The sequence below is a fragment of the Delphinapterus leucas genome, chromosome 8 (genome assembly GCF_059928025.1).
Source record: "Delphinapterus leucas isolate spDelLeu-1000000601 "Yukka" chromosome 8, BTC_Dleu_Yukka2, whole genome shotgun sequence".
Classification (NCBI taxonomy): Eukaryota; Metazoa; Chordata; class Mammalia; order Artiodactyla; family Monodontidae; genus Delphinapterus; species Delphinapterus leucas.
Window position 1 is genome coordinate 50,452,040 of NC_143136.1, and position 14,320 is coordinate 50,466,359.

General features: G+C 38.6%; 1 protein-coding gene across 7 annotated transcripts in view; it reads right to left on the reverse strand.

Annotated features, from left to right (window-relative positions):
• The window catches only part of NUP35 (nucleoporin 35), a 36,440-nt gene that overhangs the window by 15,926 nt on the left and 6,194 nt on the right, over nucleotides 1-14,320 (reverse strand). For all 7 annotated transcript variants that reach the window (XM_022567206.2, XM_089916587.1, XM_089916588.1 and 4 more), the window contains one exon: nucleotides 12,038-12,098. In XM_022567206.2, the coding sequence (XP_022422914.2) occupies nucleotides 12,038-12,098 (61 nt within the window). The remainder of the gene's footprint in view (nucleotides 1-12,037; nucleotides 12,099-14,320) is intronic.

Consider the following 14,320-nt stretch of genomic DNA (forward strand, 5'->3'; position numbering starts at 1 on the left):
TCATTGCTGGCCCCTGTAGCTTCTGGTGACACTGGTAAGTTTTAGTGTTCCTTGGCTTATGGCTACAACACCAAAGTTTGCCTCACTTCATGTGACCTTCTCCTCTGTGTCTTTCCTGTTTGTGTCAAATTTCCCTGTGCCTCTAAGAACACTTGTGATTGGATTTAGGGCCCATCCAGGTAATTACCAGGATTATCTTCCCCTCTTTTCCTCTCTCCTTAACTCACTAAACTGTCCTTGAGAGCTACCCCTCTCAAGATCCTTAACTTAATTATGTTTTGGCCACATAAGCAATATTCAAGGTTCCAGGAGTTAGAATGTGAACATATCATTTTGGGGGCCACCATTCAACTCACAACTTATATCCATCAATCTGTTCAGTCAACCAACATTTACTGAGGTCCCTTTATACCCAGCTCTGTCACAGGTAAACAATGAAGATATACAGAAGGAATCTCTGCCCTTTAGCTCATAACCCAGTAATGGAGAAAGATAAGAACCTAGCAGAGAGAGCTTTATAGGAGCACATACAAGGAATAGCTAACCCAGATCAGAAAAAGAAGTGTCAGGGAAAGGTTCCTCACAGATAAATTAGTCCTTTATCCGCCTTCTGGGAACGCTAACAGAATTCTGAGTTCCTGGCATCAACAAAAGCAGCCAAAAACTGCTATAATCTAAATATCACACTTACCCCATTAATAATATGCTAACACAGATAAGGATTCTAGTTCAGTACATATAAGTGGTATACCACCTGAGAAGAGAGCTGATAGATAAACGAAAGAACTTCTCAAAAACAAAAAAATTTTAATTAAAAATAAGAGGAAAGGTGGACCTTCAAGATGGCAGAGGAGTAAGACGTGGAGATCACCTTCCTCCCCACAAATACATCAGAAATACACCTACATGTGGAACAACTCCTACAGAACACCTACTGAATGCTGGCAGAAGACCTTAGACCTCCCAAAAGGCAAGAAACTCCCCACGTACCTGGGTAGGGCAAAAGAAAAAAGAAAAAACAGAGACAAAAGAATAGCAATGGGACCTGCAGCTTGGGGAGGGAGCTGTAAAGGAGGAAAAGTTTCCACACACCAGGAAGCTCCTTCACTGGTGGAGACTGCGGGGGAGGGGAGCTTCAGAGCCACGGAGGAGAACGCAGCAACAGGGGTGCAGAGGGCAAAGTGGAGAGGTTCTCACACAGAAGGTCGGTGCGGACCAGCCCGAGAGGCTTGTCTGCTCACCAGCCAGGGTGGGTGGGGGCTAGGAGCTGAGCCTCGGGCTTGGGAGGTCAGATCCCAGGGAGAGGACTGCAGTTGACTGCATGAACACAGCCTGAAGGGGGCCAGTGAGCCACAGCTAGCCAGGAGGGAGTCAGGGAAAAAGTCTGGAATTGCCTAAGAGGCAAAAGACCATTGTTATGGAGTATGCAAGGAGACGGGATTCAGAGCACCACCTAAACGAGCTCCAGAAACTGCATGAGCCGCAGCTATCAGGCAGACACCAGAGGCGGGCATGAAATGCTAACGCTGCTGCTGCAGCCACCAAGAAACCTGTGTGCAAGCACAGGTCACTACCCACACCCCCTCCAGAGCCTGTGCAGCCCGCCACTACCAGGGTCCCATGATCCAGGGACAACTTCCCTGGGAGAACACACAGCGCGCCTCAGGCTGTGGCAATGTCACGGCCTCTGTCACTAACTACCTTACCCAAACACACCCCCACCCCGGCCTGAATGAGCAAGAGCCCCCTAATCAGCCCTGCTTTAACCCTGTCCTGTCTGAGCAGGAACAGAAGCCTGAGGGCAACCTACACGCAGCACTGGGGCGAAAATCAAAGCTGAAGCCCAGGAGCTGTGCATACAAGGAGAAAGGGAAATTTCTCCCAGCAGCCTCAGGAGCAGCAGATTAAATCCCCACAATCAACTTGAGGTACCCTGCGTCTGGGAAATACCTGAAGAGGCAACGAATCAACCCAAAATTGAGGTGGTGGACTTCGGGAGCAGCTGTACCCTTGGGGTTTGCTGCCTGCAACTGACTTGTTCCTAATTTTTATGTGTATCTTAGTATAGTTTTTACTTCTTGTTACCATTCGTAGATTTGTTTATTGCTTTGGTTGCTCTCTTCTTTTTTTTAATTACTTTTCTATTTTAATACTTTTTAAAAATGTTTTTACTTTAATTACTTTATTTTATTTATTTATGCATTTATTTTCTTTCTCTTTTTCTCCCTTTCCTTCTGAGCCATGTGGCTGACAGGGCCTTGGTGCTCCAGCCTGGTGTCAGGCCTGAGCCTCTGAGGTAGGAGAGCCAAGTTCAGGATACTGGACCACCAGAGACCTCTGGGCCCCAGTAATATCAATCAGTAAGAGCTCTCCCAGAGATCTCCATCTCAACACTAAGACCCAGCTCCACCCAATGGCCAGCAAGCTCCAGTGCTGGACACCGCATGCCAAACAACTAGCAAGACAGGAACACAACCCCCCACCCATTAGCAGAGAGGCTGCCTAAAATCATAATAAGGTCACAGACATCCCGAAACACACCACCGGACGCAGTCCTGCCCACCAGAAAGACAATATACAGCCCCACCCACCAGAACACAGGCACCAGTCCCCTCCACCAGAAAGCCTACACAAGCCACTGAACCAACCTTACCCACTGGGGGCAGACACCTGAAACGACAGGAACTATGAACGTACAGCCTGCAAAAAGGAGACCACAAGCACAGTAAGTTAAGCAAAATGGGAAGACAGAGAAATGTTCAGCAGATGAAGGAGCAAGGTAAAAACCCACCAGACCAAACAAATAAACAGGCAATTGGCAGTCTACCTAGAAAAGAATTCAGAGTAATGATAGAAAAGATGATCCAAAATCTTGGAAACAGAATGGAGAAATTACAAGAAACGTTTAACAAGGACCTAGAAGAAATAAAGAGCAAACAAACAATGATGAACAACACAATAAATGAAATTTAAAATTCTCTAGAAGGAATCAATAGCAGAATAACTGAGGCAGAAGAACAGATAAGTGACCTGGAAGATAAAATAGTGGAAATAACTACAGCAGAGCAGAATAAAGAAAAAAGAATGAAAAGAATTGAGACAGTCTCAGAGACCTCTGGGACAACATTAAACGCACCAACATTTGAATTATAGGGGTCCCAGAAGAAGAGAAAAAAAAGGGACTGAGAAAATATTTGAAGAGATTATATTTGAAAACTTCCCTAACATGGGAAAGGAAATAGTCAATCAACTCCAGGAAGTGCAGAGTTCCATACAGGATAAATCCAAGGAGAAACATGCCAAGACACATATTAATCAAACTATCAAAAATTAAATACAAAGAAAAAATACTAAAAGCAGCAAGGGAAAAGCAACAAATAACATACAAGGGAATCCCCATAAGGTTAACAGCTGATCTTTCAGGAGAAACTCTGCAAGCCAGAAGGGAGTGGCAGGACACATTTAAAGTGATGAAAGGGAAAAAACTACAACCAAGATTACTCTACCCAGCAAGGATCTCATTCAGATTCGATGGAGAAATTAAAACATTTACAGACAAGCAAAAGCTAAGAGAATTCAGCACCACCACACCAGCTGTACAAAAAATGTTAAAGAAACTTCTCTAGGCAGGAAACACAAGAGAAGGAAAAGACCTACAATAACAAACCCAAAGCAATTAAGAAAATGGGAATAGGAACATACATATTGATAATTACCTTAAATGTAAATGGATTAAATGCTCCAACCAAAAGACATAGACTGGCTGAATGGATACAAAAACAAGACTCGTATATATGCTGTCTACAAGAGACCCACTTCAGACCTAGGGGCACAGAAAGACTAAAAGTGAAGGAATGGAAAAAGATATTCCATGCAAATGGAGATCAAAACGAAGCTGGCGTAGCAATTCTCATATCAGACAAAACAGACTTTAAAATAAAGACCACTACAAGAGACAAAGAAGGGCACTACATAATGACCAAAGGATCAATCCAAGAAGACGATATTATAATTGTAAATATTTATGCACCCAACATAGGAGCACCACAATACATAAGGCAAATGCTAACAGCCATAAAAGGGGAAATCGACAGTAACACAATCATAGTAGGGGACTTTAAACACCCCACTTTCACCCATGGACAGATCATCCAAAATGAAAATAAATAAGGAAACACAAGCTTTAAATGACACATTAAACAAGATGGACTTAATTGATATTTATAGGACATTCCATCCAAAAACAACAGAATACACTTTCTTCTCAAATGCTCATGGAACATTCTCCAGGATAGATCATATCTTGGGTCACAAATCAAGCCTAGGTAAATTCAAGAAAACTGAAATCGTATCAAGTATCTTTTCCGACCACAATGCTATGAGACTAGATATCAATTACAGGAAAAAAACTGTAAAAGATACAAACTCATGAAGACTAAACAATACACTACTAAATAACCAAGAGATCACTGAAGAAATCGAAGAGGAAATCAAAAAATACCTAGAAACAAATGACAATGAAAACACGATGACCCAAAACCTATGGGATGCAGCAAAAGCAGTTCTACAAGGGAAGTTTACAGCAATACAATCCTACCTCAAGAAACAAACATCTCAAATAAACAACCTAACCTTACACTTACAGCAATTAGAGAAAGAAGAACAAAAAAACCCCAAAGTCAGCAGGAGGAAAGAAATCATAAAGATCAGATCAGAAATAAATGAAAAAGAAATGAAGGAAACAACAGCAAAGATCAATAAAACTGAAAGCTGGTTCTTTGAGAAGATACACTAAATTGCTAAACCATTAGCCAGACTCATCAAGAAAAAAAAAAAAAAGAAGACTCAAATAGATTCAACAGAATTAGAAATGAAAAAGTAGAAGTAACAACTGAAACTGCAGAAATACAAAGGATCTTGAGAGATTACAAGCAACTATATGCCAATAAAATGGACAACCTGGAAGAAATGGACAAATTCTTAGAAAAGCACAACCTTCCAAGACTGAATCTGGAAGAAATAGAAAATATAAACAGACCAATCACAAGCACTGAAATAGAAAGTGATTAAAAATCTTCCAACAAACAAAAGCCCAGGACCAGATGGCTTCACAGGCAAATTCTATCACACATTTAGAGAAGAGCTAACACTTACCCTTCTGAAACTCTTAAAAAATATAGCAGAAGGAGGAACACTCCCAAACGCATTCTGTGAGGCCACCATCACCCTGATACCAAAACCACTACAGGGTAATATCACTGATGAACACAGATGCAAAAATCCTCAACAAAATACTAGCAAACAGAATCCAACAGCACATTAAAAAGATCATACACCTTGATCAAGTAGAGTTTATCCTAGGAATGCAAGCATTCTTCAATATATATAAATCAATCAATGTGATACACCATATTAACAAACTGAAAGATAAAAACCATATGATAATCTCAATAGATGCAGAAAAAGCTTTTGACAAAATTCAACACCCATTTATGATAAAAAAACTCTCCAGAAACTAGGCACATAGAGTACTTACCTCAACATAATAAAGGCCATATATGACAGACCCACAGCCAGCATGGTTCTCAATGGTGAAAAACTGAAACCATTTCCTCTAAAATCAGGAACAAGACAAGGATGTCCACTCTCACCCCTATTATTCAACATAGTTTTGGAAGTTTTAGCCACAGCAATCAGAGAAGAAAAAGACATAAAAGGAATCCAAATCAGAAAAGAAGTAAAGCTGTCACTGTTTGCACATGACATGATACTATACATAAAGAATCCTAAAGATGCCACCAGAAAACTACTAGAGCTAATCAATGAATTTGGTAAAGTTGCAGGATACAAAATCAATGCACAGAAATCTCTTACATTCCTATACACTAATGATGAAAAATCTGAAACAGAAATTAAGGAAACACTCCCATTTACCATTGCAAGAAAAAGAATAAAATACCTAGGAATAACCCTACCTAAGGAGACAAAAGACCTGTATGCAGAAATCTATAAGACACTGATGAAAGAAATTAAAGATGATACAAACAGATGGAGATATATACCATGTTCTTGGATTAGAAGAATCAACATTGTGAAAATGACTATACTACCCAAATCAATCTACAGATTCAAGGCAATCCCTATCAAATTACCAATGGCATTTTTTACAGAACTAGAACAAAAAATTTGTATGGAAACACAAAAGACCCCGAATAGCCAAAGCAATCTTGCGAAAGAAAAACGGAGCTGGAGGAATCAGGTTCCCTGACTTCAGACTATACTACAAAGCTACAGTAATCAAGCAGTATGGTACTGGCACAAAAACAGAAATACAGATCAATGGAACAGGATAGAAAGCCCAGAGATAAACCCACACACACATGGTCACCTTATCTTTGATAAAGGAGGCAAGAATATACAATGGAGAAAAGACAGCCTCTTCAATAAGTGGTGCTGGGAAAACTGAACAGCTACATGTAAAAGAATGAAATTGGAACACTCTCTAACACCATACACAAAAATAAACTCAAAATGGATTAAAGACCTAAATGTAAGGCCAGACACATAAAACTCTTAGAGGAAAACATAGGAAGAACACTCTTTGACATAAGTCACAGCAAGATACTTTTTGACCCAGCTCCTAGAGAAATGAAAATAAAAACAAAAATAAACAAATGGGACTTAATGAAGCTTAAAAGCTTTTGCAGAGCAAAGGAAACCAAAAACAAGATGAAAAGACAACGCTCAGAATGGGAGAAAATATTTGCAAATGAAGCAACTGATAAAGGATTAACCTCCAAAATATACAAGCAGCTCATGAAGCTCAATATCAAAAAAACAAACAACCCAGTCCAAAGATGGGCAGAAAATCTAAATAGACTTTTCTCCAAAGTAAATATACAGATTGTCAACAAACACATGAAAGGATGCTCAACATCACAAATCATTAGAGAAAGACATATCAAAACTACAATGAGAAAAAAAAAAAAAAACCTGTAAATACGGACTTCCCTGGTGGCGCAGTGGTTGAGAGCCTCCATGCCGATGCAGGGGACACGGGTTCGTGCCCTGGTCCGGGAAGATCCCACATGCCGCGGAGCAGCTAGGCCCGTGAGCCATGGCCGCTGAGCCTGCGCGTCTGGAGCCTGTGCTCCGCAACGGGAGAGGCCACAACAGTGAGAGACCCGCATACCGCAAAAAAAAAAAAAAAAAAACTACAATGAGGTATCACCTCACACTGGTCAGAACGGCCATCATCAAAAAATCTGCAAACAATAAACGCCGGAGAGAGTGTGGAGAAAAGGGAACCCTCTTGCACTGTTGGTGGGAATGTAAATTGATACAGCCACTATGGAGAACAGTATGGAGGTTCCTTAAAAAACTAAAAATAGAACTACCATATGCCCCAGCAATCCCACTATTGGGCATATACCTTGAGAAAACCATAATTCAAAAAGAGACATATACCACAATGTTCATTGAAGCACTATTTACAATAGCCAGGACATGGAAGCAACCTAAGTGTCCATCAACAGATGAATGGATAAAGAAGGTATGGCACATATATACGATGGACTATTGCTCAGCCATAAAAAGAAACGAAATTGAGTTATTTGTAGTGAGGTGGATGGACCTAGAGTCTGTCATACAGAGTGAAGTAAGTCAGAAAGAGAAAAACAAATACCGTATGCTAACACATATATATGGAATCTAAAAAAAAAAAAGTTTTGATGAACCTAGGGGCAGGACTGGAATAGAGATGCAGACATAGAGAATGGATTTGAGGACACGGGGGAGGGTAAGCTGGGATGAAGTGAGAGAGTGGCATGGACATATATACACTACCAAATGTAAAATAGATAGCTAGTGGGAAGCAGCTGCATCGCACGGGGAGATCAGCTCAGTGGTTTGTGACCACCTAGAGGGGTAGGATAGGGAGGATGGGAGGGAGACACAAGAGGAAGGGATATATGTATACATATAGTTGATTCACTTTGTTATACAGCAGAAACTAACACACCATTGTAAAGCAATTATACTCCAGTAAAGATGTTAAAAAAAAAAAACTAAAGAAAAAATAAAAATAAATTTTTTAAAATAAAAATAGGATGAAAAGTAGCGTAATATTTAAATAGTAGCAGAAGAAAATTGAGGGGTGAGGATGGGGAAAGAGAGGGCAAACATTCAGTATTGTTTATCAGAGGCGATAATGGTTGAAAAAAGTTTTTGAAATTCTTTAATCTAGATTTCCCACTTTGTTATACGACCAAGGTTTTTCTACACCAGAAATAAGATTCTAAAAGAGATTTTTAACCTCACTTTCAGAATTATAAACTAACCAAAGTCGCCTTTGGATACAAAGACCTAAGCATAAAATAGCAATTCATGCCGTTAAATCCTGTGATGTCTCTTTATAAAAGGTGCCAATCTCAGAAAGTTAAAATTTACAAATCATACAAGAAATTTTCATTTATTTAACACTAAATACAAGAGTTTAAAATAGCTCTAGGGCTTCCCTGATGGTGCAGTGGTTGAGAATCTGCCTGCCAATGCAGGGGACACGGGTTCGAGCCCTGGTCTGGGAAGATCCCACATGCCGCGGAGCAACTAGGCCCATGAGCCACAACTACTGAGCCTGCGCGTCTGGAGCTTGTGCTCCGCAATGAGAGAGGCTGCGACAGTGAGTGGCCCCGCTCGCCACAACTAGAGAAAGCCCTCTCACAGAAACGAAGACCCAGCACAGCCAAAAATAAATAAATAATTAAATTAAATTAAAATTTTAAAAAAAATAGCTCTAAGTGAAAAGTCTTCATTTTCTACCTCAATTTTCTCAACTCCCTTTTTCCATGTCTTCTTTAGGTATTGACCATGCATGACAGTACTCATGTCTATCACATCTTTTCAAAAGTATTCTTAAAAAAAAGAAAGTATTCTTTTTCATTTATGCCCCATTAAGACTTTACATAAATTCCTTAAACTCAAATAAGAAGTAGCAGTGGCTCCCAGTGGCCAATTTATGACAGTTATCTTTTCCTATCATAGTTCTTATATTTTCACATATGATTTCTAAAATTACAAAAACCTCATAGAAGTTACAGAATTAGAAAAAATAAATTAACAAAAGGAGGTTTAATTAACTTTAATCCTGTACTCTTCCACTTGACATCAATCAGAATATTACAATGCACGCTTTTCAGGCGACTAAGAGATCCTTTAAAGCATAAAATACATTACTTAACATTATGTGCTTTTGCATCTTCAATGTCTCTGGGATCACTGACTGACTCAACCGAATAGTCAATATTATAACAAATAGTCAGGTAGCAAAGCATTATCACGTAACAAAGCACTGTCATCTGCCTATTTGATCAAATTAGGATTGTTAAAACCTGAACTAATTCCCCTAGAACATTTCGCCTCAAGTATGTAACTGAGACAGAGGTGACATCCTAGATTTTTCACCATTATATATATATGGCAGACAGAAATCTGAAGACATCACCCCAAATCTTCTGTCCTCTGATTTGATTGATTGGTAATTCAATCAAACTCTAATCCAGGTATTGCTGTGAAGGGACTTTACAGACAGAATTAGGTTATTTATCAGCTGATCTTAAAGAATTACCCTGGATTATTCCAGTGAGTCCAAAGTAATCAGATGAGCTCTTAACAGCAGATGGCAGAAAAGTCAAATCAGAGATACAACAGAAGAGAGAGATCAGAGAGATTCAAATCATAGAAAAGGACTTGATCTGCCATTGCTGTCTTCATAAGCCAAGGAATGAGGGCAGCCTCTAGAAGCTGAAAACAACCTACGGGTGACAGCCAGCAAAGAAACAGAGACCTCATTCCTACAACGACATGGAACTGAATTTGGCCAACAACCTGGATGCAGATTCATTCACAGAGCTTCCAGAAAAGAACAGAGCCCTGCTAACACCTGACCTCTAAAGCAAAGAACCAAGCTGTGCCCAGACATATGACCTTTAGAAACTATGATGTAATAAATGTGTGTTGTTTTAAGCCACTAAGTTTTTGGTAATTTGTTATGGCAACAATTTAAAACTAATACAGATTTTGGTACCAAAAGGGATGCTGCTGTAACAAATACGTAAAAGTGTGGAAATGACTTTCGAATAGGGCAGTGGGTGGAGGCTGGAAGAAACCTGAGGAACATAATAGAAATAGCCTTGAACAAACCAGTAGTAGAAATCTAGACTTTAAGAACACTGCCATGATGACTCAGACTGCTTGAAGAAATCAAGATTTGGAGGATAAAAAGATCTAACTTGTCATTGGATATTACTTTTGCTACCATCTTGCCTTTAAACAGGAGTGTTTAGCACATTTCGTTTTATATAATTGTCCATCTGGTTCATTTAAACCTACTGTCTTGCTCTTGTTTCTTTTATTCCATCTGTTTTTGCTGTTGTTCCTCCTTTCCTTCTTTCCTGCCTTCCTTTATGTCTTAGCCACCACCATCTTTCACCTGGATTAATGCAGTAGCCAACTGTATGGTCTCCTTGCTTCCACCCTGTTCCCTATTTCAAAGTCTATTCACATCACAGGACCAATCTCATCCTATTTTTTTCCACCTTTTCTGGGTAAAGACCAACTGTTATGATGACCTACAAAGCCTTGTTGCATCAGCCCACATTACCTCTCTGACCTCATATCCCATTACTCGCCCCCTCACTCACTCCATTTCACAGTATATACTTTATACTTGTTTGAACACCCCAGACACAATCCCACCTCAGTGCCTTTGTACTTGCTATTTCCTCTGTTTAGAAAACTTGCCCTAAATGTTTTTAAGCAAATGTTACTTTTCCTATAACTATTTGTAGTAAGCAGAATAATGCTTCCCCTCACCCCCAGATGTCCATGTCCTTATCCCTGGAACCTGGGAGTGTTACATTACATGGCAAAGGAGAATTAACGTTGCAGATGTTAAGACTGCTAATCAGCTGACCTTAAAATAGGGAGATTATCCTGGATTATCCAGAAGGGCTCCAAGTATTCACAAGAGTCGTTAAAAGAGAGAAAGGGAGACTTGACTGCAGAAGAATGGTCAGAGATACAATGTTGCTGGCTTTAAAGATGGAGGAAGGGGACCACAAACAAATGTGGGCAGCCTCCAGAAGATGGAAAAGGCAGAAAACAGATTCTTCCCTAGAGCCTCCATAAATTAAGACAGCCTACCAATGCCCTGATTTTAGCCCACTGAGACCATTTCAGATTTCTCACCTCCAGAACTGTAAAACAGTACACTGAACTGTTTAAACCACTTTTAAGTTTGTGGTAATATGTTATGGCAGCAAAAGAAAACTAATAACTACCTTAGTTAATATAAGCCCTCATTCCTTACTTCCCTTTGCTGCTTAATTTTCCTCCATAAAATATATTACCTTCTAACAAACTATTTTACTTATAAATGTGAATTCTATAAATAAATGTAAGCTCCATAAAGGCAAAGATTATCTATTTTGTTCAGTTTCCCAAGGCCTGATACTTGGTTATGTGCTCAAATATTTACTGAACATTTGATAGATTATAAATATATAAATATGTTAGAAGAGCTGTGCTTATGATGATGCTAACCGTGATAAAAAAACCATTAATCTTAAAGAAAAATGAGATATAATCAGTGGCTGTTTGTAGTCAATGACATTTAGATTTATAGCTATGCACTAATATCTCTCAAAACATCTTTATTATTCAATCTCTGTATTCTTCTTCTTCTCAATTGCAACTACTTTTTTTAAAATTAGTTTTTAACAATTCAGGAGACACTATTAAATACATAATTTTTAAATTTTTTAATATTTTTCAGTAAAATATCTCATCTTATCTATAAGTTCAGAAAATAATAATATACAAATAAATATTTCCTTGCTGAAGGAAGTTATTGACATTTGAGAAAGTCTCCAAGTTTGAAATATAAAAGACAAAATTTTGGCAATGACCAACAAAGGTCTTATATTATCTTCATTCAAAGAGTAAAGAATAGTCATTGGTGTTAAAAGGCATTGCTTACCTATTCCAGGAGTAGTTGTCATAACTCCGACAAGAGGACTCTGCATTACTGAAATGTTTGCCTACGTGAAAACAGAAGTGTTAAAGTAAAAATGCAAAGTTCTAACCATAACACAAACACAATAAGTGTTGAAAAACTACATTCAACAGACAACTGAATGTCTACCAGGTATTGGAAATGCCTATTAGCTCACAATTGAAGAGTACTCTCTAAGTTTTTTTATTTTTTTTTAAGCTGAACAGTATTAATCTAAAATGCCAGACTTGTTAGCATATTATATGTTTAATGTAAGAAAAGTTGCATTAGATAAAAAGACATTATTTTTAGTAGACAGTAACACTGCTCTTTGTTTTTAGTTCCTAAGATACAATATTTGAAATAACAGAGATAATGGTGATTCCTCAAATCATCAAGTTCACATTGAAAAATAGATAGCAAAACTATATTTCTAAATTGACATTTACAAACCATGAAATACTATAGATTCAAATCAGTCTATACAGTAAAAGACAGCATATCTCTGCCTTTACTAGTAGAAAGTAACAAAGACTAATTCCTTTAAATGTGAGAAAATTAGAGATTAAAGTAGTTAAAAGTCCTTCTATAAACAAAAACAGAAATATCTAATCCAGAATGAGAAACAGACTCTTTCTCTAGAAGGAAACATATATAGAGAAAATTTTTTAACAGATTCTGACTAAACTAAGAAAATCTAAAATCTGGCTATTATCCAGCAACCAGACCAAATGCTGAGAGATTGTTAGGAGGGATACAAAATGCATTGTTCAATTCTTAATGATAACTTCTTTCCTGATTAGAGAGAGGTTGACCAAAGTGTCAGGTGGCAAAACTAATTTGGACTTTAATAATATTCTTACCAACTTTCAAATCAAAAACTTTCTCTACAAATTATGACCCACAAGATTCTTAAACATTTTGAACATAGCAATAACTATAAACTACCTTTCTTTTCATGTATTATGAGAGAAGTAATGAAAACTGGCATAAACTTATAAGCCAGAGATCCTCATATCAAACTAAACATCAGATTTATCTATCAACCTTTAGAAAAATACTCCAGACCAGAATATTCTGGACATAGTTAAGTTTTGTTGTTTTTTTTTTTTGGCGGTACGCGGGCCTCTCACTGCTGTGGCCTCTCCCGTTGCGGGGCACAGGCTCCAGACGCACAGGCCCAGCGGCCATGGCTCACGGGCCCAGCCGCCCCGCGGCACGTGGGATCCTCCCGGACCGGGGCACAAACCCACGTCCCCCGCATCAGCAGGCGGACTCCCAACCACTGCACCACCAGGGAAGCCCCATGGACATAGTTAAGTTTATAACACCACTGTCCACATATAACACAAGCCACACAAGCAGCTGTTAATTTTATAGTATGCATGTATACCTCAATTCAGTATAGGACTAGCCACATTTCCAGTGTCAACAGCCACACTTGGCTAGTAGCTACTACACTCGACAGGCGGGCACGTGTAGAAGTGATGGAAAAAGAAAGTAATCTGTTTAACTCAATGAATTAATTTTGCCTTGCTTGACAAACAGGCCTAGTATGCCATGCATATCAAGCCTATAATCAAAATTTACTGAAAGATTTTTCTACTTTTCTTAAACTTGGCAAAAAATATGCTATATTTGATTTAGGGAAAGGCCATAAAATATTTCTCCAAATCAAACAGCAGAAATGTCGTTATACAAAGAACTTACCAGTTTAGCTGATACACTTTGTTTACATATCCTTCTAGGCATAATAGGAGAGAAAACTTTTGACTATAAAAGCTACTAAACTTCCTACTTAAAAGAAAAATCCACACTACCTTTCAACTGACAATCAAGAGAAATCACAGTACTGTGTATTAGCAGAACACTGCTCTTGTAAACACTGGCTCTAGATTCAAGATTGCTAGGTTTAAAATCTGGCTCTGCTAGACTAGCTGCCTTACCCTTGACAAATTAGGCTTTCCGTGTCCTAGTTTCCTCAATGATAAAATAAAGCTCGTAAGAGCTACCTCACAGATTCACTGTGAGGATTAAATGAGACAATACATGAGAAGTTATAAGATCAGGCCATGTGCACTGTAGGTACTTCATAAGTATTACATACTTTTTTGTGCTATCAGTACCATTAAAACAGAGAATCTCTACCTTGTATAATCTGACTGAAAATAACACCATCAGAACACCTACATCTACACCAACCAAAACTTAACATCACCATCAGAACACCTACATCTACACCAACCAAAATTTAACATCACCATCAGA